This window comes from Lycium barbarum, chromosome 9 (assembly GCF_019175385.1).
Source record: "Lycium barbarum isolate Lr01 chromosome 9, ASM1917538v2, whole genome shotgun sequence".
In the NCBI taxonomy this organism is placed as follows: domain Eukaryota; kingdom Viridiplantae; phylum Streptophyta; class Magnoliopsida; order Solanales; family Solanaceae; genus Lycium; species Lycium barbarum.
Window position 1 is genome coordinate 11,459,146 of NC_083345.1, and position 27,074 is coordinate 11,486,219.

The window sequence follows — 27,074 nt, forward strand, 5'->3', positions numbered from 1 at the left end:
CAAAACACGATTAATATAACATTGTAGTTTGTGCTCCGTATTTAAAATTTTATTATATTAATGTTTGCTACGAATATAAAATCGGCAAATTTATTAATATTTTTTAAAAGAGAAGACTTGTTTAAAAAGAAACTATTTTCTTTTTTACCAAATTTTGATTTGGATAATTCTAATTCAAATTATTAAATTAATTTTACATGTTTAAAACGAAATAAAGTAGAAATTGATTTTCTATTTAAACGAAGAAATACTATTTTTTTTATATTGATTGATTTTGTTAATATGGGGTCCACTTTTTTTTTACAGTAAGTTTGGAGATTGGGGGTTCCAATTTTTTTTTATTATATTGCTTGATATTGTTTAGTATGTGGTCCACCCTTTATGGGGTGCACCCTTTTTTTGTTGGATATTATTAGTTTGTACTATTTTGGTTCAAGGTGAAAATTGAAGGACTGTGACCAGTTTCCTTTTGAATTTGTAGCCCTTTATATAAATTTATTTTAGTTTTATGCTTTTTTATAAGAAGTCTTTATTTTAACACATAAGAAATATTTGCTGAATTGTGAAGGACTATGTTCACTCATTTCTTCCAAACAGAAGCATGTACAACCTTTGGACTAGCATGTAAAGGGAAGAGAATAAGTCAAATATGTCACAAATGGAAAGGACACTACATTTTGGTAGTGCAATGTCACGATCCAACCCGACATGACTGGCACTCACACTAACTCTTAGTGGGCGAACCAACACACACATCATTTATTCATACAAGTCTGTTTTTAAATTAGCAAAATCTATCAGTTATTACTCATTCAAACATAAGATAATCAAAATAAGTCATGCCATAAAAATAGTAAAGTAAATGCGGAAGTTCTAACTATTACAATTTCCCCAAAATTCGAAAGTTACCGCGTGTACAAGGACTCTAAAACAAAACACGTCCAAGGAATGAAATATGTCTAATAAATATACACAATGTCCGGAAATGAAAATAGACATCATAAGAGGAAGATCTTTGGGCAGCCTGGCATGGATAGAAGCTCACCCTAAATCTGTCAGTAAATGTCATCAACGCTAGATGCGAGGGCGAGTAATAGTCTCTGTATCACAATCTGCACTCAAAAGAATGCAACAAGGTAGCATCAATACAAATACTATGTACCGGTAGATATCATAGGCTGACTAAGATTAGTATCATGCATATCTCATAAAATCAACAGAATAAACAAGCCAGCCAACAGACATGAAATAATTAACCGCAACAAGCCAACCACGAATAATCAACTCAAGTCACCCAAATATCAAGAAATCAAATCAACAGGAAACACAGATGGAAATAAGTTTACCACAGTAACCATACTCACTGTACACACATTGTAGTTTGTACTCCAACTTTATTATATTAGTGTGCTACGAATACAAAGCCAACACTTTTTTTTTAACATTATATTTTTTTTAATATGAGGTTCACTTTTTTTTTTGGATATTGCTTGATTTTGATAATATAAGGTGCACTTTTTTTTCCCCATGAGTTCGGAGATGGTGAGTTCCACCTTTTTTTTTAATTGCTCGGTGTTATTTAGTATGAGGCCCACCCTTTTTTTTAAGGGACAACGGACGACGAAGCATGGGTCTAAACCCATGCTTTATATTGCTTGGTGTAGTTTAGTATGGGGCCCACCCTTTTGGACATTATTAGTTTACACCCTTTTATATATATATTACTACTTACTAGAAGCACGAGTTTGGGGCACTTTCGTCGTCCGTTGATGGGCCTACTTATTAGAAGCACGAGTTTGGGGCACTTTCGTCGTCCTTTGATGGGCCCCACAAAAAAATTATGGGCCCCATATATAATAAACAACAACAAATGTAAAATAAATAAATTATGGGCCCCATATATATATATTAAACAACAACTAATATTAAAAAAATAGTGCAAATTAATAATGTCAAAAAAAAAAATGCACCTCCATATTAAAAAAAATCAAACAATATTCATGTAATTTTCAAAGTATCTCATTAAGTCAATAATGATGAATTCATTGCCACGTGCATATTCGTAGTAATATGCATAAAAATAGTGCAAATTAATAATGTCCAAAAAAAGTGCACCCCGTATTAAAAAATCAAACAATATTCATATAATTTCCAAAGTATATCATTAAGTCAATAATGATTGATTCATTTCCACGTGCGTTTGCTACGTGAATCCCATATTAAAAAAAAGTGAATCTCATATTAAAAAAATAAACAATGTCAAAAAAAAGAAGTGCGGACTTTATATTCATAGCAAACACTAATATAATAAAGTTTTAGATGCGGAGCATAAATTACAATGCTAATCAATCATGTTTTGAACATAGTATATATATATTTATGCTCCGCATCTAAAACTTTATTATATTAGTGTTTGCTATGAATATAAAGTCTGCACTTTTTTTTTAAATATTGTTTATTTTTTTTAATATGGGATTCACGTAGCAAACGCACGTGGCAATGAATCCATCATTATTGACTTAATGATATACTTTGGAAATTACATGAATACAGGGGCGGACCTACACGTAATTTAGAGGTGCTCCGGCACCTGTTAAACCCGACGCGGATTAGGTATTGTCATATAAAAAATATATGAAAAATGGGCATAAATATTTACAAAGCACCCTGGAAACCAAAAAGTTTAGTGGGTGCTTTGGTTTCCAGGTACAACTTAAGTGCTTCGGCTGGTAGGTTCTGTGTTCAAACCTCCGTGCCAGCATTTTAATATTTTGTTAGACTTTTTATATTTTAGTTTTCCTACTTTTTAGTTTATCATAAAAGGTAAAAGGTTATACCTTTCCCAAAAATCAAACAACAGACACACACAGCAACTAAAACCCTTATCCCCAAAACCAAATTTCAATCTTCATCAGTTCTTCTCCTATTCTTTCCAATTTCGTTTTTTATTTTCATTATCATCGTTCACTAATCTCAGAACACAGATATTTTAATTTTTTAAGAGCTAAAAATTTGAATTAGAGTTTTGGGGGATTTAATTTTTCTAATGATGTTTGTTTATTTCTGATCTTCTTGCTTCTGTTTGGGCAGTTGTCATCTTTTGTTAATTGTTATACATAGCTGTTTCATCTGGGGGATTTAACTGGAAGAAGAAAAAGGATGGGAAAACTGTAAAAGAAGCTCATGAACACTTAAAAGTGAGGTCTAATCGCCTTTAATATGGTGTTCTTGCCATGATTGTTTGTTTACCTACTAGCTTTGTGTTTTTCTAATGGATAAATGCTTCTTGTGTTGCATTTCTGCTATAAATTTCTAGGTTGCCTTTTGATTACAATAACTAATTTGAAAATATTTGCCCAAAGTAAAGGTTGTAGCCTATAACATGTTTTGGCATTAGTATTTATTAGCAAAAGATTAAGGAGGCAAATGATGATCTGGGGGATTTAAGTACAATTAATGCCCTGTTTCAGTGAATTTTTAGATGTGGGGTCTTTTCCAACATGCTTAATTCTTTTTTAATTGTGAAGGAATTTGCATAAAAGCTGTTACTATTAATTTATATATAGTAGTAGAAGTAAAGGCTCAAGATACCATCTGAACTTGGGGGATTTAATTTTTCTAATGATGTTTGTTTATTTCTTAGTTCTTACACATTACAAGCTAAGGGCTTCTATATTTTCTCACCAATCTTCCGTCTAATGGTTCATAATTGGCTCGTTGCTAATCATATATTGTTGATTTGAATACCAAATTGTGGATAGTGTAATTTTTTTTATTTTTTTTTTTGTTAGTTTTTTGGCTAAGAACTTTTAGCTCATGATAATAGAACTTGCAAAATTGTAATACTAGTGTTCTTTGTTGTCTGGAAATGAGCATATTTGTTTCTTTCCTTTCTAAATTTGGAAATGGTTCTTTCTTTCGGTATGCTACATTTAAAAGGAGTATTAATTGAATCTTGTTTTGTAGGAATTGTCTTAAATCTTGTGAATCGGATGGATAAGTTTGTCACCAGGTTAAAACGCGGACAACCAAGCTCTAGTTCTACTATTCCACCTGTTACTTCATCCATACCTTCGGAAGTTCAGAGGGATACAAATCCTTCAAATATCAATTTCAATTATTTGAAAGCAAACCCGGCAAACAGAAGGCCTATTGCAGAATATGACCCTAATATACGTGATGAAGTTAGAAGATATTATATTCAAAAAGGACCTTGTCAGCCTATGAATCATGATTTTCCTAAAACTCAGTTTGGGAAGAAAAAGAAAACAATGCGTCAGTTTCATCCTAGTTGGTTCAAAGGTCGACATTCCAAGTGGTTAGAGTACAGTATATCAAAAGATGCTGCTTATTGTTTGTGTTGCTATTTGTTTAAAAATGAGCATGATGTTCGTGGAAATATGGGAGATGCTTTTACGAAAAAGGGTTATAAGGGTTGGAACAAGGCTAAGGAAAGATTCAAAACTCATATTGGACAGGTAAATAGCATCCACAACAAGTGTTTCAACATGATGATTGATTTGATAAATCAATCACAATCAATTCGCACTTCTTTTGACAAGCGTAAGGAGAAAGACAAAAATGAATCTCGACATCGCTTGGGTGCTTGCAAGGTTTCTCTTAAGATTAGGATTGCCGTTTCATGGTCATGATGAGAGCATATCATCTACAAATAGAGGTATATTTCTTGAACTTTTGCAATGGTATGGAGCCATGGATCAGGAAGTTGGAAGCATTATATTACAAAATGCTCCAAAAAATGAAATGATGTGTTATCCAAAAATTCAAAAAGATATTGTTGATGCTTGTGCAAAAGAAACAATCAAAGCTATTATTGAAGACTTGGATGGTGATTATTTCGGAATACTGGTTGATGAATCGAAGGATATATCACACAAGGAGCAAATGGCACTTGTTCTACGATATGTTGACAAAAAAGGTGAAGTGATAGAGCGATTTGTTGGTATTGTCCATGTTAATGATACATCTGCACGATCAATGAAGGAAACAATCTATTCTTTTCTTTCGGATCACTCATTAAGTCCATCCCAAATACGTGGGCAAGGTTATGATGGTGCTAGTAACATGCAAGGAGAACTAAATGGTCTTAAAAGTTTAATTTTGCGTGATACTCCATCTGCATATTCCACCCATTGTTTTGCTCACCAATTGCAGTTGACACTTGTGGCTCTTGCGAAGAAAAATACAGATGTGGATGATTTTTTTTGTATAGTTACTAATGTATTGAATATTGTTGGAGCATCTTATAAGCGCAGGGATTTGCTCAGACAACATCAAGCTGCAAAGTTAGAAGAGTTGCTCATTTCTGGTGAAGTGCACACAGGACGGGGACTAAATCAAGAACGTGGGCTTCAACGACCAGGTGACACTCGTTGGGGTTCTCATTATAAAACATTACAGAATTTCATTGATATATTTCCATCAATTCTTTATGTTCTTGAATTTGCTGCATGTGAGTGTCCAAATTATATCGATAGACTTACAGCTGAAAGTCTTGCGGATAAGATTAAGGGGTTTGATTTTGTTTTTATGTTGCACTTGATGTTGGAAGTTCTGAAGAAGACAAATTATTTGAACTGCTCATTACAGAAGATGGATCAAGATATTGTCAATGCTATGGGGCTGCTCAATACTGCAAAGCAAGAATTGCAAATGATGAGGGATAGGGGATGGAAATCATTACTCGATGATGCCTTTTCTTTTTGTAATAACCATGAGATATTTATTCCGAAGATGGATGCTAACTACATTCCTGGGAAGTCGAAACGTAGAGCTCTTGATGTTACATATTCTCATCATTTTCGTGTTGGAATTTTTTTATCCTGTTATTGATTTGCTGCTTCAGGAGCTTAATAATCATTTCGACACTGTTAGTACTGATTTACTTCTTGGTATGGCTTGTTTACATCCAGCTAAGTCATTTGGTAATTTTGATAAGAAAAAGGTAATCAGGTTGGCTGAATATTATCCGAATGAGTTTGATAGCAACAAGCTTCGAGATCTCAGTTGCCTACTTGATAATTTCATAGTGTATGTTCGAGGTTCTGATAAGAGATTTTTCAATATGAAGGGTATTACTGATCTTGCTAAAGTACTGGTTCAATCAGAATTGCACCAGACCTGGCCACTTGTTTATTTGCTTATCAAGTTGACTCTTATTCTTCCAGTTGCTACTGCTTCTGTGGAACGAGCTTTCTCATCGATGAAGTACATCAAAAATGAACTCCCCAGCAGTATGAGTGATGAATTTTTAAATGGTTGTTTAGTCTGCTATGTAGAGCGTGGGATATTTGCAACTATAAGTAATGATGCTATTATTCATCATTTTCAGAAAATGAAAAGTCGTCGAGCGCAGTTGTGATTTGTGACTGCAAGTCTTTTTTTTGGATCAGACTTGAGACTAAGTCTTTTTTTTTTTTTGGGATCGGACTTGTAACTTCTGACTAGAAGTCTCTTTTTTTTTTATCAGACTTGAGACTAAGTCTTTTTTTTTTGGATCGGACTTGTGACTACTGACTAGAAGTCTTTCTTTTGTATGAAACTTGTGATTAAAAGCCTCTTTTGGTAATGATAATATTAGTTGCAATTTTCCTTTAGTGTTGCATTCAAATAGTTGTGCATTTATATTATGTCATCGTTAGCAACTCATGTTAAAGAAAATGAGGCACCCACGACCCTGAAATTCTGGGTCCGCCTCTGCATGAATATTGTTTGATTTTTTAATACGGGGTGCACTTTTTTTTGACATTATTAATTTGCACTATTTTTATGCATATTGCTACGAATACGCACGTGGCAATGAATCCATCATTATTGATTTAATGAGATACTTTGAAAATTACATGAATATTGTTTGATTTTTTAATATGGGGTGCATTTTTTTTTATATTATTAATTTGCACTATTTTTTTAATATTAGTTATTGTTTAATATATATGGGGCCCATAATTTATTTATTTTACATTTGTTGTTGTTTAATATATATGAGACCCATAATTTTTTTTATGAGCCCATCAAAGGACGACCAAAGTGCCCCAAACTCGTGCTTCTAATAAGTAGGCCCATCAACGGACGACGAAAGTGCCCCAAACTCGTGCTTGTAATAAGTAGTAAAGTAGTACCTTAATGACCACTAACAGAATCAAAGGCTTAAGGGGTCGTTTGGTTTAAGGACTCATTAGTCCCGGGATTATAATTTCGGGACTAATCCCAGCACTAATTTTTATATCATGTTTGATACAAGGTATAAATTTATCCAATACTAATTTATACCTTATACCAAACATGATATAAAAATTAGTGCTGGAATAACCCAACTTATGCCTTAAACCAAACGACCCCTAAGAGTAGCCAATAGCATTTCCCAATAACATGAAATTCCATGAAATAACAAAACTTTCCCAGCAAAGTAGTAAATAACCAGAAAACAAATTCAGTACCTTCAAACAGAAGTAACCAGAAATAAAGAATAAATAACCAGAAAGTAGCAGTGATTCTATCCCAATCAGAAGCCAGCAGTTGCAGAAGGATACCAAATTGAAAATGAACCTAGAAGTTGCACACAAATTCTCCGAATAGTGGTTTAACACCAGACGAAGCCTGGGGTACGCCGGAACTGAAGATTCTACACCGGAAATTCAATTCCGGAACAATTCTACCGAAGCACGCGCTAGCGCGTGATGGACAGGCGGGAGATAGAGGTGGCGCGTGAAGTCCACTCTCTTCACACCAAGTCGCCGGAGAAGGCTGGTTCGGCCAGAAAAGATGATCCGTCTCTTCCTATGGCGGTGGTGACACAAAATAACCACTTTAAAGTGATCGATCCCAAATCCGAGGCTGTTTGTGTAAGACAGCAAAACAAGATCAATCTTGCCTTTATAAACCGAGCCGAAGTAGGATCGAGGAGCCTGTAAGCTCTGATACCATGTAATTGAATTGAAAAAGAAGATTATTTATTCCAACAGGCAAGCAAGGCATAAATACAATACATCAGGTTCTAACTTAGGAAAGAAAATAAAGACTGATTCCTACAAATCTGCTACCTAATTATGCTATGTACATTGCTAAGAATAACATATATATACATTTTGTAACACTTGAGATGGTTTGGTCAATGTCCAACGTCGATATCTAAATACACTGGTCGGTAGGTGTGAAACCATGATGAGTGTAGGCGTTAAAAGGGGACGAGGTAAACCTAAAATCAAAATGGAAGGAATTTGTCTCAAAAGACCTACAATATCTTGGAATACAAGCAGATATAGCAAAAGATATGGCACATTGGAAGAAAAATATCTATATAGGTGATAACAACTAGTTGGAAATATGTTCTAGTCATGGTAGATTGGTAGTAGTTTACTTCAATCCTAACGGTATAATTGAAATTTAACATTAAAAGGATGGAATTGTAAGTACTAAAGAGCTTTATCATTTGCTCAATAAACTGTTTAAAAGTAAATTCTCATCTTTATGAAGTTTCTTCATGCAAAATGAACTATTTAACTGTTCTTCCATCAAAGTTTGAACAGTTTAACTAAATAGATTTTTTATGGTTTATTGTTATTATTACTATCTAATGTTCCTTGTTCTTTTCCAAAATGCTTTGTCTTGCTTTCTATAGTATTTTGCCATTGTTCCTTCACTTTCGTTATTTCCTTTTCTGACGTGCTTTGATATGCTTTCTTTTGAGCCAAGAACCTATCGGAAACAACCTCTCTGGCTCACAAGGTAAGGGTAAGGTCTACGTACACTCTACCTTTCTCAGACCCTACTTGTGGGATTACATTGGGTATGTTGTTGTTGTTGTTGTATTATTGTTATTATTACTGTTAAATCTCTGACTAACCAGTCCTAATTTCAATATTATGTTCTTTAAATAGTTGTTTTCCTGGTGAATTAGGTACAAGGTGTAGCTTGAGGTTTTAATGAGTTATTTGCTTTTCTCATCCACAGCGAAATAAACAAGTACAAGATCTAGATTCTGATATTTTTTTTCCTCCATAATATCAGAATACCTTCTTCGAAGAGATAATCTATAGAAACATCTGATCCTTTCTGCTGTGCTAGTTAATAAATCCGTGGCCAATGTTGGTGACTTTTAAGAACATTTTCTTTTCTAAGAGTGAAGTTAACAACCTAATGTAATCATCATCCGCTTTTCTCTTATGTTAGCGTTGGAACATTAGGAAGACATCTCCCATATGTGGACAAGAGACTGTTGGGATTTAGAAAAATTGCTATGAGGTTTGAGCAAAGGATATTTACTGCTGCTACAAGTCAGGTTTGAAGTTACACCATAGTCCTGTTTAATAACTGGAATTTGCTTGCCTGCATGGATATTTGCGTATGATCATTTCCGTCCTTGGTCAACCTTATTATTTATGCCGTTTGTCAATACGGATTGATGCTCCCGATATGTTAATGTCATCTTACTAGCTTACATTTTTTCCAGTCAGATTTTCTGCGAAAGATATCTTTGAAGATGGTGACTGTGGAGACAAAGTTGCAACATCCTATCTGCAACGAAACAGTGCAAGTAGTAGATGAAAGCTCAAAATTCCAGGTAGTGTACTAGAAGTCTATATCTGTTGTAGTACAAAAAATCAATTTTCCCTAAATTGCTTGATTGGACTGTTCATTGTGTATATCAATGCAACTGGTGTTAACACCATTTTTCCTAAAAACTTATTCTGTAGCTACACTACTTGCACAGTAAATCCTCTACTTTGTGGTATACTACTTTTAGACAGGAGATTTTCACATCATTAATAAAATTATTTACCAAGAAAATATTCGAAAGTGACAAAAGAAAGTAATGAGCAATCAGTTCATATGTACAGATCCTTGCAAATATATTTTATCATCGGTGCGTGATGTGTTTTTGGTCTCCTTATATGGTTTTGGGCAAGACTCACCTCATGAGCCGAAGGTCCATTTCTCTATAGCAAACCTCTGCTGAATAAATTGGTGGTTGGTTTTTCGTTTGCGGTTTTTCCCTAGTGTATCTAATCTTTTTATTTTCTCTTTTCCTGGTTTACTCCACAGTCAAATAGCTGAAAATAGAAAGAATTCAGGCTTTTCAATATATGTTTCACAAGATGATATATGAGAGATGATATGTTAGTTATACTTTTTCAGCTAGATTGGGATGATCTGATTTTCTTAATTTTTTTTTGATATCCTAATGATTTTCTGTGTGACAAACTTGTACCAGGAGAATCTGGTATTGACATGAACAAATTATACAGGAGAATCTAGTATCGACATGAACAAATTAACTGACTGTTCTCGCTTAGTAAAATATTTAAGAATTTATTGAATATGTCTTTTATCAACTATTAATTCTGTGTTCCAACTCATTTGCAAAAATATCTTACCCAAATATCATGTTACAAATTATTTAGCCAGTTGGGGAGTTGATATTCCAGTAGAATGCACTAAACCCATTTACATGTGGTTATCATATTCATTAAATCTAATTAGTGTTTGCTGGAAGAGTGATTATCGAAATTACCGTTAACAAATTGCAGTGTATGCAGTTGATGCTAAATCTCCAAAGGAAGAGTCTACTCTTCATAATTTACAAAGTGGAGAAGATTGTGCACTGCTTGATCGATTTCAACAAAGATCCGTCACAGAACATGGAAACCTGGAAAAGAAAGGGGATACTGGTCCTTCAGCTCAGGACCGTACCATCTTTGAATTGGGCAATAAATAGAAAATGGATAAGATATTTAAAAAGATGTGGGGAATTGGTGGATCAATTAGTTTAGAGGACCTTAAATAGCATTTTGGCAAGAACCGTGAAGAGGCTGCAGAAAGCCTTGATGGTTAGCTTCCTGTTGGAACTTCAGAATAAGCCTTTTCTATTGATTGCTATTTTCTTGCTCTTGTTAGGAACTCTCCGAAGATATTAGATTCCGCTTCAAAGGGGCCGTAATATGTGGTCTTCTTACTATGGAATCTTGTTTTTACAGTAAGTATCTCTCCAATTAAGCAAATATGTCGGGAACATGGAATATCCCGGTGCCCGTATAAAGAAATAAAGAGAGCCAGGCGACTTTGACTCTCCAATCTAAGCAGCAGTGCAACTGTTCCTGTAGCTGGCGGCGCACAAATATCAATATCCACAACTCCAACTGCATTTGCATCAACCAAAGTTTTAGTCAAATTCAATCAGCAGAAATCACGGAGGTCTAATCTATCATTAGGTAATGAAATTGGTACATCATTAAATGATGATGTGCTAGGAAACAACAAAGGTACTGACAGGGAAAACATTATGATTCAAAAGGGGGACTCAGCGGTTCAAGAAGTCTCATACAAACCACATGAATTTGAGCCTTCCTGTGATAGTCTCATCCCTGCATATTCATTGCTGATGCTCCCACGATCCTGTCTCCATTGGCACAAGAAAGAATACCAGCTATAGATTCACATGTCCAACAGGGAGAAGAGATTGCAAGACAAATAGAGATGACTGATGGGGCTAGTTATTTGGAGAAACAATACTTGGGAAGGGAAAAACTCAGTTGTAATACTGAAAAGGAGGTCATTGTCTCTGTGGTTGGTTCAGCTTTATATGATTTCAGAAATGTTTCAGAGCAAAGACAAGTAAGTTTACTGAGTACGATTTTTAAGTGTAGATGATAATGTTTCATATTGACTTAGTTTTCCTTTTATCTTAGTCTACTATTTCTTGCAATTACTGTAAACAGTGGAAAGGGAAACAAACATCCCCATGCCTATGCGAAGAACATATCAATCCAAGATGTTGTCTTTCTATCTTCACATCATGATCCTTCTCAAGTATAATTAAAATACCAATCACACAACTTCTTAATGACTGGTGCCAACATGATCATCCATTTTAGCTGTCTCAATTCATAGCTTATCCGTGGCTGCTATTAAGTTGTTTTGGGAGGTTTACACTTTAGGTTTAGGTAAATTGGACAGTAGCGTGCTATGTTTTGTTCAACTACAGAAATGGAGATTACTCATTCGTTCATCTTCTTAATATCATCAGGATCTTCTCGCTGATTTTGCTTTGCTCCATGAAGTTAATAAAGATCAATTGATCTCCATGGACGACTTGAGTCTAATGTTACAAGGGTCAATTTATGGTTGAATCAAAATCTGAACCTTCCATACAAAATGATGCAAGGAGGATGTAGTTGGTTTTCGAAAAGTTGATTATGCTGCCTCTAGAGGATCTCACTAACCAAATCATGAAGCTTCCATGAAAGAAGATTTGACCATACTTGCTGGCAACCTCTTATTGTTTACAAATGAACAATCCAAACAACTATTGGAATTTAAGTTTGATTTTCCAACCACATCACGTATTGCTGGAGAGATTGTTCTCAGAGCAGAACTGATTGTCAAAATTTCTTGGCTGAATTTGAGAAAACTAAGTCATTGTTGGAGACTTCAACTAAAGAGGAGGAGGATCTTAAGGATAGATATACATACACAAATAGAGAAGAAGGAGAAGGAAATGATGGCACAATTGGAGACAGTTCAAAAGGAGAAAAATGAGATAACTGATCAGAGGAGTCAAAAAATTAATCAGACCAAGCATTTGGTTGCTTTGGTAGAAGATCAAGCAGGTAGAACCAAAGAGAAAGAGTTGCAGATGACTATTGCTAGAGCTAAATTAGACAAATTAAAGGACCAATGGGTTTCAGTCCAATCTTCCTTTAGTTAGGTTCTGTTCTTCCTTTTGGTTTCCCAGGTTTTCTTAATATTTAGTTGTACTTGCCTTTTTCTCTGTGTGATATAATGCATTTGTATGTTTGTTCATTAATTCTGATTGTGAGCCCTTAAAAAAGAGTTATTATATGTCCTCTTTTCTCTTTCGTGTTCCTTCTTTTTAGAATTTTAGGACGTGATCAATAAGAATATAAAAATGTGTTTGCTATAACTACTGAAATTTGAAGGTGTATAATCAATGTCATTTATGAAATGGTTATGGCGATATATTGTGGAAGAAAATGCTTTATGAAGAAGAGTCATCTATGATAAGTACGGACATGAGGGAATTGGTGCATAAGAGGTGTGGTGACCCCTTCCCGTTATGAGGTGGGAGTTAGAAGGTCTATAAGGTTTTTCTGGGATTCCTTTGTGACACGCTAGTATCAGGATCGGTAATGGAAGAAGAGTATCATTTGGGAAAGACAAATGGATGGGACATGGGCCTGTAAAGGGCTTTTTTCGGATATTCTTAATCTGGTGGCAAATCTTAAGGAGGCCTGGGTCAACAGGGCTGGAATTTTGGATTTAGAAGACTATTAAATGATTGGGAGATTGAAAGAGTTGCATAATTCCTTAAGGTTTTTGGAACAATTTTAGGGATTACTGAAGATAGAATTCACTGGAATGGACATAAACAGGGCTATTTTACAGTGAAAACAGACTAATTTGTTAATGACAGGCACAGTTCAGCAAGGCCTTTTTGGCCCTGGAAGTGCATTTGGAAAGTGAAGATTCCATACAAGGTAGCCTGTTTTTCCTGGTTGGTTGGAAAAGAAGCGTGTTAGACACAGGATAATCTGAAAAAAGAGGCATTCCAGCTATGTTCCAGATGTTTCTTATGTGGTGCAGCATCATAAAACTGATTGTGGCAGCTGTTCTTGAACATTGTAGGGCTCGGTGGATCATGCCAAAGACTACCTTGTGATATCCCAAAATGCTGGAATTATAGCAATGGGTGTTTGAGGTAAAAGGAGTGGCGGAAGACAGTACCAGCATGTATATCGTGGACTATATGGAACGAAAGAAATGCAAGATGTTTTGAAATTAAGATGAATTGTCTCTTGTTATTTCATTTTTGGTGTAAAGACAGCTTTGCAAATGATCCAAAACTTTTACTTGACATTATAGATTCTTTGTAAGATAGAAAAAAGCTACACTGTGGTTGCTTTCGAATTGTGAATTTGGTTTAAGCACAGCCTATGTCCTAATCCTAAATATAATGTTACCCTTCTTTGAAAAAAACTACTGAAATTTGAAGGCGATTCTTGAAGACTATTTGATGTCTTCCTAAAGTTCCTCGTTGCTAGTAGCAAAAAACATTTACTCTTTGTATCTTACAAATATTGGAGTGCCTCTAATATGTTATAAACCATTAGTCTTCCATCTCCATAAAAAATGTCAAGGTGAAAACTGAAGGACTGTGACCAGTTTCCTTTTGAATTTGTAGCCCTTTATATAAATTTATTTTAGTTTTATGCTTTTTTATAAGAAGTCTTTATTTTAACACATAAGAAATATTTGCTGAATTGTGAGGGACTATGTTCACTCATTTCTTCCAAACAGAAGCATGTACAACCTTTGGACTAGCATGTAAAGGGAAGAGAATAAGTCAAATATGTCACAAATGGTAAGGACACTACATTTTGGTAGTGCAATGTCACGACCCAACCCGACATGACTGACACTCACACTAACTCTTAGTGGGCGAACCAACACACACATCATTTATTCATACAAGTCCGTTTTTAAATTAGCAAAGTCTATCAGTTATTACTCATTCAAGCATAAGATAATCAAAATAAGTCATGCCATAAAAATAGTGAAGTAAATGCGGAAGTTCTAACTATTACAATTTCCCCAAAATTCGAAAGTTACCGCATGTACAAGGACTCTAAAACAAAACACGTCCAAGGAATGAAATATGTCTAATAAATATACACAATATCCGGAAATGGAAATAGACATCATAAGAGGAAGATCTTTGGGCAGCCTGGCATGGATAGAAGCTCACCCTAAATCTGTCAGTAAATGTCATCAACGCTAGATGTGAGGGCGAGTAATAGTCTCTGTATCACAATCTGCACTCAAAAGAATGCAGCAAGGTAGCATCAGTACAAATACTATGTACCGGTAGATATCATAGGCCGACTAAGATTAGTATCATGCATATCTCATAAAATCAACAGAATAAACAAGTCAGCCAACAGACATGAAATAATTAACCGCAACAAGCTAACCACGGATAATCAACTCAAGTCACCCAAATATCAAGAAATCAAATCAACAGGAAACACAGATGGAAATAAGTTTACCACAGTAACCATACTCACTGTACACACATGCTAACTGATGTCATTGCTCGGTAGTCATGACCTGCAGGGAACTCATGATGTCCATGTACCACTCGTCCCGGATACTCATCAAACCCGAGCATAAACCTTCGCTCCGGAAAGAACCTCAGATGCAGGCCATATCAATGTATCTCTCATTTTCGAAACAAACCTCGGACCACGATCCCCTAGTCTAGGTCACATTTGTGCCTTTCCATCTCTCTATATACAATAGTATTTCTTACCCTCTTATTATCAATGCTCAAATCATCATTTCATATCACAATTTCACATAGAAGGTCATAATAACTTTTCATCACAATACATCAACTGTAGATTCAACACATATGAATAGGGGCACGAAGCCTACACAGTCACCCAATCAATCACATATAGGAGTTCTAACACACAATATCATGCATGAAGACTAGACATTCTTTCTCCTATAGAATCCACAACACATACAATCAACTAATCAAAGTCTAACTCAGTTAGACCGTAACCTACCTCAAACGTAGAGCTAGCACAACACAAATCACTCCGCTACAGCTTTTCCCTTCCTCAAAGCCTCAGAACGCTCAAAGTCTAAAAATAGAAGGCTCAATGAGTCACAAATACTCTAGTCACAATTACCAATTCAAGAATACCTTTCCCTTTACCCCATTCCAATAGGTGAATGATTTTTTAGGTGTAAAGCAACCTAACAAGGGTCTTAGTAATCACTAATCATCCAATTATAACAATATTACATCAACATTCCAACTACAAACAGTTTTCATGGTCAAGCTACCATTTTTATAGAACCCTAGGTCTCAATTTATTTAGTTCATGGCTCTAAAGATGCAATTCATGATTAAGGGGAGTTAACCCAAGCCATTAGATGATAAATAAGTGATAACCACCCTAACTCAACAAGTTCAGAAGGTTTATTAATTCTAGGATTACTATTACAAATTTCACCATTGCAAACCCATAAAAAGGATGATAATCATGAAGATGAAGATGATAATGATTGAAGGGGATGATTGAGACTTACCTCTCGAGAGTATTCTTGCCCTAGCTTGGAATTTCACCTTAGGTGCTTGTGGGGCATTGTGTGGGAGTTTTATGAATAAAGAATGTGAGACTAAGTCTTTATCATTCGGGCTACTGCTTTTCATCGACCGCTGCAGCTGGACCGCTATAGAGGCCAAGTGCCCGCTATAGTGGACCAAGAGAGTTCCTCTCACAGCTATGGCAGTCCATCCACGGCTATGGCGGCATCGTCGTAGCGGACCATCGCCCGCCACAGCAGCCACAGGACTGTGGCTGACCGCTGGCGGCGATGAACCCACTGCCACAACGGTACTCCTACCCCACAGCGGTGCTATTTGGACAGTGAGCTCGACTTTTGCCCAGTTTTCCACCCTTTCACTCAACATTTCATTCGAGGCCTCACAAACACAAACAAAACATGCACATAGACACAAAACCATCATACAAATCCCCCCATGGCCTCGGAATTCTCAACGGAGTTCTAATTTCCTACGTCACCCCCCCCCCCCTCCCCCCCAACTCAATCAAAATTAAACAACAATCACAGACAAGTCAAGCTTCAGCTCTAAGCTTGCACAATTGAGTTTCTATTAGCTCATTCTATCCTTGGAAAGGTTCTATTTGGTGGGGTGATCCCACATTTCCCATAACGACCGGAAGGGTCATTACATGCAATGGCTAAGGCCCTTATCTAAGGCAAGATTCCTTTGGTATCTTTGTCAAGCAATAATATTACAGTGTATAAGAATGACTAACACAATCCGTAAAGCAGGTTTGTCTTCCATGCAGCTCTCCTATGTACAACAACAATCAATCCTAGCGTTTAGATCATGGAATCTGCCATATATACACCCATACTACTACTAAGTAAGTACAAACCTAGGAGTTACAAAATTAGTCCATGAATATATGATTCGCCCAATCTGTTCAAGTGATCCGCCTATTTTATTTTTGTCCATCAATAAATTAGGTTGATATATAGCCCAAATTGACCCATTGAAACCTTGTTAAAATATTTTCAAAATTTTATTTGATATGTTATATATAGTCATAATAAAGAAAAAAAATGTTTCATTAGATACTTAGAAATTTATAAAAGAAGTTAAAACTGAGTAAGAATTAGGCAGGTTAGGTTTTGACCCCATTTTTAGCCCGTTTTAGCCCATCCATTTCAACTCAAGTAACTTTTGGGAGGATCATTGACCTATCCATTTATTAACTTAATTCATTTTGACCCGTCCAAATCTAGCCCAATTTGTCCATTTGACACCTCTACTACAACCTAACAAGTGTTGAATTGAGGCTTCCTAAAAGAAGGAACAAGTTGTGGCCAGTTATATAAATTTTTTACTGTCCATGTCAATTCATTTGACCTCATTCTTGTCCAATTTTATGTAGAAGTCCTATAAGTTATCTATATTTTAATTGGCATATAAATTTCTAACAAAACTTAAAACATGCCTAAAAACAGTGGACCTGAAGTGAACATACTAACATGATTAAAATTTAATCTCGAGTAATTCGCATAAAAATATAGTTATTTTTCTTCGGAAAAGGGCCAAAATTACCCCTGAACTTTGGAAAATAGTCCATCCATACCCTTCGTTATACTTTTGGGTCAATTATACCCTTACCATTATACTATGGGGTCAATTATACCCATATGTCTAACAGCTGCCACGTGGCATCATCCCAGCCCTTCAAAATTATTTTCCCCTCAAATAATTTTTTACCCACTAAAATAACCCAACCCGACCCGATTTTTTTTTCCAGCCAAACTGATACAGACCCAACCCAATACCCCTTGGCTGGAAAGAAAAAAAAATTCGGGTCGGGTCGGATTATTTTAGTGGGTAAAAAATTATTTGAGGGAAAAATAATTTTGAAGGGCTGGGATGATGCCACGTGGCAGCTATTAGACATAAGGGTATAATTGACCCCATAGTATAACGGTAAGGGTATAATTGGCCCTAAAGTATAGCGAAGGGTATGGATAAACTATTTTCCAAAGCTCAGGGATAATTTTGGCCCTTTTCCGTTTTTTCTTTCATTGTGCCCTAGGTCTGCATGTATTCTAAGGAATTGTATATAAATCTTTCAATATAATTTCCTTTAATGTGATTTCATATCTATCTTATCTTCTTGTAACACTTTCATCTCACGTGATTTCACAGACAACATCTGAAAGTTGATGTAAGATATAATCAAATCATCTCAAGTGACCAAAGATGTAACGTTTTCTTCAAATTGTAGAACTATTTGTCAATAAAACCTTTTGCCCTTTCCCAATACCAACAGCAATTTTTCAAGTGCTTTTTAGGAATAGGGGCTCTGAACACAAGCAGGATCTCTGCATGCAAACTGAGGAATCTCTCTACTTTCATATTGTATCATTACCATGTCATAAGAATAAAGTGAGGAGCTAATGAATGGACAACCTACATTGTTTAGGAACACATGCATAGCAATTTGGCAAAGACCCTACTCAGTACTTGATTCCTACATTACTAACTATATATGTCAAATCAGTCACATGGCTCTTTCAACTTGGCAAACTCATTCACAGTACTTACTACTTGAGGCATTATTAGCTTGTGTTACTTTTCAGTACCAGTACTGACAATTTTCCATGATTGATTGCTTTAGGTTTCAGTAGTCAAATTTGACCACATAATTGTCCAAATCAGGTAGGGGAATCATTTTCATAAGAATAAAGTACCATATTATTTGAGATAATTGGAGGATACTTTTCCCCACGTACACAAAATTTATTGTAACAAAAAAATGAAATCAGGACAATTATTCAATATGTTTTACTATTTGTTATCGCTTGAAAATCATTAAATTAAGGTGTGTTATAGCTTAAAAATCATTAAATTAAGCCGTTTTTTAACTTTCCACAACGAAAGTCATTTTACCTGAAAAAATGTTTCAGGGGAAATATTCTTCAAAGAGATTTTTTTTTCAAATAGAGAATGAATAATAATATTAGCAAATAACAAATAAGATAGTGTTGCGGTGAAACTTTTGGGTATTAAATCTTGACAATAATGTCGAAATGTTGGTTGGAACAAGTGATATGAATGTAAAGTTAGTTTGTTGTTATAAGGAAAATTACTCAGAAGTGAGGATAGTCAATTTTCCCTTTTTGATGAAAAATGACTTCCGGCATATCAAACGTGACCTTACAAAAAGGCTAGTTGGGAATGCTTTGCTCCTCACTATCTGTCCCAGAGCTTCTTTCCCACAACAAATCCACAAAATTGATAAAGTTTGTGAATGGTGCTTTAGGAGTTGATTACATTAGTCAGTTGTTCAAGAAAACGAGGAATTTGGGAGACGTAAAATAAAAAGAAAGTAGTATTATTGTATCAATGTTACTTTTGAACTACTACCAAGAACAAAAGATGAACAATCACTACTGAACCATGCACTTTGTTTTATTATACTAATTTTCCAATCCAACTTTATTCATGTAATTAAGTAGAAGTGGTCCAATAAGTTTCTAGGTAGGCTCCAAGTATTTGTTTGAAAGCTAGCAAATGAACCTTAAAACCTGGAGGAATAAAGTTGACTTTAGTGGCTACATGAAACCTTAAAAGCGCTCAAAAGCCAAACTTGCATATCTTGGCTTCTTTTGTTACAACTTGTCACACATATCTACCTTCTTCTCTTTACAAAATTCCCCAAAAAAAAAAAAAAAAAAAAAAACAAACAAAGGATTATTAAACTGAAAGAAATTAAAACTAATAGTAATTAATTAACTAATATGACAAACTTCAACGCAAATATAGTTTTGGTGAATCACTTAAACTCCACTTTTGGCATTTGATGATGATGAATAAAGCAATGAGGAAGCAGAGAAACTTGCGTTATTGCTCTTTGGATACAAACTTCTTACTTTCTGCCCTGATGAAGATGTTGCTAACACACCCTTTGAGTTCTTGTTTTCTTGTGTATCAGTAGTTGCTGGAGAGCCCTTGAGTAAAACATCAACCTTTGCATATTCTTCCCTTTCGTGTTTGATTTCCTTTAGCATTGCTGCTACATCTTTCATTGTAGGCCTTTCATCAGGAGTGGAGTTTACACACAATAAGGCTATTCCTAATGCTTGTAACATTTCCTCGATCTCTGATTCCGGTCTTGAGTGCAGACTTGGATCGAGGACCTCGATTTCTCCCCTTTTCCGTCTTACCCAATCCACTAGATGCACCCCATCAGGAATTGTTGGATCGATTGGCTGCTTCCCTGTCAAGACTTCAAACATAACCACTCCATAGCTGTAGACGTCGCTCTTCTCCGTGATCTTCATACTATAGCCATATTCTTTAAAGAAAATGAACATTAGTACACTTAGATCAATGATCATCAAGAACTTCAGTTAGACCTCTATAGCAACCCTCCTCTATAACAACATTTTACTATAACAATGTTATTTGTGGAACCGATCTTTCATGTTATGTTATGCTATGTTATATCATATGCAGTGGCGGAGCCACATAGAGCCGAGGGGGTTCATCGGCGGAAAAAAAATACTGTTTTTATAAGGTTAAAACTATTTTTTATGTATATATAGTAGATGTTGAACCCCCTTAGGCTTCTTCGTATGTTTACTTTTTTATATTTTGAACCCTCTCGGTGGAAATTCTGGCTCCGCCACTGATCATATGATCTTTATAACAACATTTCGTTATAGCAACCAAAAAATATTGAAACAAACTATGCTGTTATAAAGAGGTTTGACTGTAATATTAAGCGAAAAGTATATTTGGAGCAAGCATTGAACTTGGAATAATATGCTAGGAGTAAAGAAAATAATAACTTGAATTGTAAAATGACATGAAATAAAAAAAGTCTTTACCTGGAGCAATGTAGCCATAAGAACCAGCAACTGTATTGGAGGACCGACCAAAATCACCATCATCAACAAGTTTTGCAAGGCCAAAGTCTGCAATATAAGGCTCAAACTCAAGACCAATGAGAATGTTGTTGGCCTTGATGTCTCTATGAACAATTGGAGGGACACAGTCATGGTGCAAATACGCTAGCCCTTGTGCTGCCCCAAGCAATATTTGGTATCTCAATTCCCATTCCAAAGGGTTCCCATTCCTCTCATGCAGAAGACTTCCTAAGCTCCCATTTGGCATGTAATCATACATGAGCAATCTTGTGCTTCTGTTCCAACAACACCCCAAGAATCGAACGATGTTCTTATGTCGAATTGAACCAAGCGTCTTAACTTCCGTGGAGAAGGAATCGCGGACCCCACACTTTTCATCATTGCCTCCATTAGTTGTAGACATGGTTATTGGCCAAAGCTTCTTCACTGCGATGACATCACCATTATTCATATCAGCACGATAGACCATCCCCGAGCATCCTTTTCCAATGACATTAGTATCCACAAGGCATCTGAGTATTTCATCCACTGAAAAATTGAGCTTCTGGAAAGGAGTAAACTGCCAAGACCAAGAATCTCCCATCTCAGAGTCATCGTCCCTCCTCATCGTCCTTCGTGCTCGAATGATAGCAATAGTTCCCATGATCACCATTGCTATTGTCATGGTGACTAACAATGCAATGGCTAATTTGAGCTTCTTTGACCTTCCCTCATCATTTCCATTTTTACGTACTCCTACTCCATTGATATTGCTGAGAAAACACGAAGGCCTTCCATACGAACATAGATCTTCATTTCCATCTAGGTCTGATGCTGGTAACTGACGAAAGAGCTTATTGTCAGGAAGAAAACCAGTGAAGTTGTTGTATGAGACATTTAGCGAGACTAGATTATCGAGCCTAGATAGTGGATTCAAGTTCCCTTCAAGCTTGTTGTGCGAAAGGTCAAGTATCGACAGCTTGCTTAGTGAAGAAATTTCAGCAGGAATTGGACCTGTCAGACCGTTGAAACTAAGGTTGAGAGCAATTTCAAGGGACTCAATTTTTCCTAACTGCATTGGTATGCTGCCCGAGAGCTCATTGCTACTAAGATCAAGCAATTGGAGACTCGAACAGAGGCCAATAGATGGAGGTATCAATCCTGAGAACGAGTTCTTGCTCAGAATCAGCTTGTTCAAAGACACGAAACGACCAAAACTAGCTGGAATAGGCCCGTTGAATTGGTTATATGAAACGTCCAGGACTTGAATCCCTGATAGAGAAGACAGAGTATTAGGCAGGGGACCTTCAAGTGTATTGTTACTGAGGTCTACCATTTGCAGCTCAGTGCAACTACTTATCTCATCAGGAACCGGTCCAGAAAGGCGATTTCCGGACAAATCAAGAAAGTTTAAGCTCTGAAGACCCCCGATTTCTTTAGGAATTACACCAGCAATCCGGTTGTTCCCGAGTCTCAGCCTCACTAATGAGCTACAATTTCCAATTTCTTGAGGCATCGAACCCGAAATATCGTTCGAAATCAAGAGTAGCTTAGTGAGATTTTTCAGCTGGAACAGTCCTGGTGGAATGCTACCAGTGAGTGAGTTATGTGACAAGTCCAACGCTTGAAGGTTAATACAACTAGCCAAAGTTAAGGGCACACTTCCTTCAAGTTGATTATCCCAAGCAAAGAAAACAATAAGACTGGTTAAATTCCCCAACTCAGAAGGAATCAACCCTGAAATCTGATTTGTGTCAAGCTGCAATTGCACAAGACTTGTGGCATGTGAAAGAACAGAAGGGATTGAACCAGAAACATTGTTGTTACTAAGCATAAGTTCTTGCAACTCAACAAGATTACCAAAAGATAATGGTATACTCCCAGACAAATAGTTCAAAGACAAGTCAATCATAGTCAACTTAGTACAATTCCCTATCTCTTCTGGAATAACACCAACAAGATTGTTCTGCCAAAGAAACAATTTTTCTAACTTATAAAGGTTCCCAAGCTCAGATGGGATTGAACCAGAAAGACTATTTTCATACAAATACAAGTTCACAAGCTCAGTACAGTTACCTAAATCAGGAGGTATTTCACCAGATAACATTGAAGTATAAATAGACAAAGTATCAAGTTTCTTTAACTTACCCAATGAAACAGGCAAACTACCAGATATTCTTGTATCTGCTAAACCTAAAACTGTCAAATTCCCACATTCCCCTAACTCATAAGGTATTTTACCAGTAACATCTTTGTTTCCACCTGCCCTTAACACTTCAAGATTTGACAAGTTTCCTATTTCACTTGGTAAAGTTCCACTAAGCCTGTTATCAAAAAGGAGGAGATTTTTCAGGCTTTTACAGTTACCAAGTTCAACAGGGATTTTCCCAGTGAGTTGGTTTGAGTTCAAGATCAAATCTTGAAGGTTTACAAGTGTTCCAATGCTTGAAGGAATGGACCCCACAAGACCATTTGAGCTTAAATCAATAGTCACAAGTGAAGAACAGTCACCAATGTTAAATGGTATGGTACCAGTGATGTTAGCATCAGAAATGACAAATTTTTCAAGGTACTTATATGAAGAAAGATTTGTAGGCAAAGGAAGCTCAAGCTCAATAGACTGAATATTTATCTCTGTTATGAAACCTTGAGAGTTGCATTTTATGAAAGACCATTTGCATGGGGTGTTATCAAGAATGTTCCAATTAGTGAATGGTGCACAAGAAGTAGTAGTGAAAAGGGTGGCCAAGAGAAGAAGAAAAAAACGTTTTGTTTGGTTGGAAAAAATTGAAGAAAAAGAAGAGTTGGGATTTGAAGAAGAAGAAGAAGATTGTCTTCTCGAGCTAGGCATAGAGATAGACATGTTGCCTCAAATTCCAAAAATTTCTTCTTGGGTTTGTAATTGCATATCAAAACTATAACTAAAAATCTCTTTCTTTCTTGGGTTTTGCTCTGTTTCTTTTCTCTCTTCCTCTTTCTCTGTGAAGAGTGTGTATTTTCTTGGTTTCTACTCAAACTCTCAAGTTTAAGTTTAAAAACTTGAAGAGTTGTGGTTTTTTCTATTGGTGATGTTGCAGAACAAGACCATTAAAATAATATTAAGGGAAAAGAGAAGATTAAAATAAGTGTAAAATGGTTAACAAATGAACCAAGCAAGGAATACATTGAGATTGGCACCTCATTTCTGCACCTCCACTATCTTCCCCTAGGATCCCTACAACTCCTACCACCACCCTTAATCTTATGTACTTTTTTTTTTTTTGTATAGTCGGTTTTTGTTTCACTGGTAATTATAGTAAGAATGCTGTTTTTGGTTTGGTAAAAAGACATGTCATTTACCTATATTGAAATATTCACAGAGGTAATAGGTGTGGTCTGGAGAATATGTTAAACCTAGTTTAAATTCCATATTTGCTTATCATCAAGATTGTACTTTGGTTAGTAAAATATGTCCTTTGTATAGATGTATGCGTGTGCATACATAAATTTATATGGTAGTGGCTGATACAGTTTAAACATTGTAAGCCCCAAGTTAAAATTATGTCTAAAATATGTAGGTATAATACTTAACTCAATAAGCCCGCTTTGCAAAGTCAAGAAAACTCTCGTGGAGGTCCGCAACATGCAAATCGACTTATACATTGAGTCAATGGCATTCTAATGCTTTACTTATTCCAAATTATGTTTACTTAATACTATTATTTTTAACCGGTGTTGTTCTAAATATATTGTATTGTTTTATAAAATACTATATTATTTTTACACCCAAATATCATTGTCGACGAAACAATATCAAATGACATCACTTAATTTTGAGTGTCTTTGCTACTAATTTTTTACACATTTGCATAGTTTCGACCTGAATCATTGAGTTTTGTCGCACTCGCAAATTCTGATTGTATCCGTTGATGATACATACGTATATACATATATATGTGCGCATGCGCATATAGGCGCAAGATTTGAAGTTTATAAAATTTTTACGATAATTTCAAATTAATATTAATTGAGTTCACATTCAAATCTTTATTAGTGAATAAAAATTATTGAGTTCAGGTGAACACATATATTACATCGGATCAAATTAATGACGGCAGAGGGGAAGAGGCAACAGCTGGAGTTTGATAGTAGTAAACACGAGAGTGAGAGCAGTTAGCTCCAAACCCAAGTCAGTGTTTGTGTTTGTTTGTACATATTTTAATTATTTATGGCTGAGTTGAGGACAGTGGACTTGATGTTATCACTCCCCTCATTATTTATGGCTATTAATTCACAAAGCAGTTACGTTTTTATTGGCTTTTCTCAGGTTCCCAATTATTTCTTGCCATATCAAAATTTGGTTTCGTCATTTTATGTTGAAACCAAATCTTCAATTTAGCTAGTCTCATGTCATTGCTGAGCACAAAAAAAAAAAAAAAGGACAAAACTTGTAATTTTATTGTTTTATTTTCTCTTCATTTACTGTAATACTAACATTATTGGATGGAATATCTTAAAATTGAAGCAATGGATGGGAAAATATTAGGACTCAAGAACCCACGCCCTGTTCTAATTATAAATTTATAATGTTCTGTTTGGAGTCCGGAGCCTAAAGGGTATAAAAATACACGGTCTTTACCAAAAGGGGATGACAAAAAATTAATATACCAAAAGGGGTATATCGTGGATAATTTATTTTTTTTCCGTGTCAGACTTCATCAACGAAAAAAAAAAAAATATTGTATAACGTGGACCACGTTATACAAGTTATAAAAACATCTAAGGGAATTTTAACTAGTTGGTATTGTTTTATATGCTTTGCTTTCCATTGTCTTCTACTATTAGCTAAGTCCACATTGATTTCGGAAAAGTAGAGTCTAACTTGGCGCCATGTGATTTTAAGCCTTCTATAATGCAGGTAAACGGTGATAAATATTTTTGGACAAGTAATCATGTAGTGAGTACAGGATTTGCATCAAATTAGAATATTTAATTATAAAAAAATCTAAGGGAGGACTACACTGCAAGAGAGAAAATTATCAGAGGTGATGTTATTTGTTTGAAGTCAAACACTTAGATTTTTTTTGTATAACGTGGATTGATCCACGTTATACATCAGTCCACGTTATACAATTATAAATTGTATAACGTGGACTGATCCACGTTATACAATAAATTTTTTATTTTTTTTTCGTTGATGAAGTCTGACACGGAAAAAAAAAATTGGGGTATATCGTGGGCTGATCCACGATATACCCCTTTTGGTATATTAATTTTTTGTCATCCCCTTTTGATAAAGATCGTGTATTTTTATACCTTTAGGCTCCGGACTCGTTCTGTTTGCATGTTAGTGATATGGTCAGCTTGCTTCTGGCCGTCCTCTGACGTACTACACATTCAATTGCCCTAACATGGTAAGAATTATTTCTCCCTAATATCAGAATATTGAATTGCTTTCACAAAATTTTTGGTGAGGGCTCTTCGCTTATCAAATTAAATGCATTTCCAAATAGTCTTTGCTATTAGTCGTATCAGTAATTTCGTAAAACTAACCATATGATTGGGAAAAAAAAAAAAGTCACGTGAAAATGCATAAAAGGTTAAAAAATATTTATTCATATCCAGTGTTGACACCAGACCATTTCACTAATCATAATTATGTAATTTAATCAAGTGATAATAGATATTGAGCCCGTTTGGATTGGCTTACAGCTTAAAGCTGTTTGCAGCTTATAAGCTGAAAAAAATAAGTTGGGGTAGTCCAACTTATTTTTTTTGGCTTATAAGCTGTTTTCAGCTTATAAGCTGCTTTAGATAAACTAAGTCAAATGGGTCCAATTATTTTTTTGAGCTTATTTTAAGCATAAAATGACTTTAAGCTGGCCAGTCAAACACTCAAAAAAGCTGAAAACAGCTTATAAGCCAACTTATAAGCCAATCCAAACGGGCTCATTAAGTGGCCATGGTTAAGTAATTATTAGAAATCTGGGTGTAAAAACATATAATGATTCTATTGGTCGTAAATATCGATGAGAATAATTTTTTATCAATAAAACATGCGCACATTAAATTAAACC

The 27,074-nt window shown here is 35.5% G+C and overlaps 4 protein-coding genes across 28 annotated transcripts; 3 read left to right on the plus strand and 1 right to left on the minus strand.

The window, feature by feature from the left end:
* Positions 1-2,831: 2,831 nt before the first annotated feature.
* On the plus strand, positions 2,832-6,793 carry LOC132611217 (uncharacterized). Of its 4 annotated transcripts, none has more exons than XM_060325628.1 (3): positions 2,832-3,202; positions 3,967-5,383; positions 5,573-6,793. In XM_060325628.1, exons 2-3 carry the CDS (start codon positions 4,582-4,584, stop codon positions 5,851-5,853), a joined length of 1,083 nt encoding a protein of 360 aa, XP_060181611.1. In that variant the 5' UTR covers positions 2,832-3,202; positions 3,967-4,581; the 3' UTR covers positions 5,854-6,793. The 4 variants fall into 4 exon arrangements, with proteins under 4 accessions (XP_060181611.1, XP_060181609.1, XP_060181610.1 ...); XM_060325629.1 differs by having other exon boundaries at positions 2,834-3,202; positions 5,611-6,782; XM_060325626.1 differs by having other exon boundaries at positions 2,833-3,202; positions 3,967-6,780.
* LOC132611634 (uncharacterized) lies at positions 5,915-6,382 on the plus strand. Its single transcript, XM_060326036.1, has one exon. It carries the CDS (start codon positions 5,915-5,917, stop codon positions 6,380-6,382), a length of 468 nt encoding a protein of 155 aa, XP_060182019.1.
* Positions 6,794-7,245: 452 nt separating the features above from the next.
* On the plus strand, positions 7,246-13,994 carry LOC132608868 (mediator of RNA polymerase II transcription subunit 15a-like). 22 transcript variants are annotated; one of them, XR_009570568.1, is made up of 6 exons: positions 7,285-7,930; positions 9,193-9,301; positions 9,473-9,583; positions 10,551-10,850; positions 10,998-11,634; positions 12,047-12,943. XR_009570568.1 is itself a non-coding variant. In XM_060322644.1 (4 exons), the coding sequence occupies exons 1-4, from the start codon at positions 7,701-7,703 to the stop codon at positions 12,981-12,983; spliced, it is 474 nt and encodes a 157-aa protein (XP_060178627.1). In that variant the 5' UTR covers positions 7,285-7,700; the 3' UTR covers positions 12,984-13,994. The 22 variants fall into 22 exon arrangements, 2 of the variants coding, with proteins under 2 accessions (XP_060178627.1, XP_060178629.1); XR_009570581.1 differs by adding an exon at positions 8,716-8,809 and having other exon boundaries at positions 7,304-7,930; positions 8,921-9,301; positions 10,560-11,634; XR_009570579.1 differs by adding an exon at positions 8,921-8,985 and having other exon boundaries at positions 7,305-8,809; positions 10,560-11,634.
* Positions 13,995-19,486: 5,492 nt separating this feature from the next.
* Positions 19,487-24,214, minus strand: LOC132610948 (LRR receptor-like serine/threonine-protein kinase RGI1). Its single transcript, XM_060325355.1, has 2 exons — positions 21,001-24,214; positions 19,487-20,465 (listed from the first exon to the last, which is right to left on the minus strand). Exons 1-2 carry the CDS (start codon positions 23,879-23,881, stop codon positions 19,948-19,950), a joined length of 3,399 nt encoding a protein of 1,132 aa, XP_060181338.1. The 5' UTR covers positions 23,882-24,214; the 3' UTR covers positions 19,487-19,947.
* Positions 24,215-27,074: the final 2,860 nt, after the last annotated feature.

What these genes read in the sequence shown, in the direction of transcription:
- LOC132608868 (XM_060322644.1), top strand. Translation starts at nt 7,701, where the DNA reads ATGGACAGGCGGGAGATAGAGGTGGCGCGTGAAGTCCACTCTCTTCAC. An exon ending in GAAGTAGGATCGAGGAGCCT is followed by an intron (nt 7,931 to 9,192) that starts GTAAGCTCTGAT and finishes CTCTTATGTTAG; the next exon opens with CGTTGGAACATTAGGAAGAC. An exon ending in ATGAAAGCTCAAAATTCCAG is followed by an intron (nt 9,584 to 12,959) that starts GTAGTGTACTAG and finishes TGAAATTTGAAG; the next exon opens with GTGTATAATCAATGTCATTT.
- LOC132611217 (XM_060325626.1), top strand. Translation starts at nt 4,582, where the DNA reads ATGAATCTCGACATCGCTTGGGTGCTTGCAAGGTTTCTCTTAAGATTA.
- LOC132611634 (XM_060326036.1), top strand. Translation starts at nt 5,915, where the DNA reads ATGGCTTGTTTACATCCAGCTAAGTCATTTGGTAATTTTGATAAGAAA.
- LOC132610948 (XM_060325355.1), bottom strand. Translation starts at nt 23,881, where the DNA reads ATGTCTATCTCTATGCCTAGCTCGAGAAGACAATCTTCTTCTTCTTCT. An exon ending in TTATGGCTACATTGCTCCAG is followed by an intron (nt 20,466 to 21,000) that starts GTAAAGACTTTT and finishes TTTTCTTTAAAG; the next exon opens with AATATGGCTATAGTATGAAG.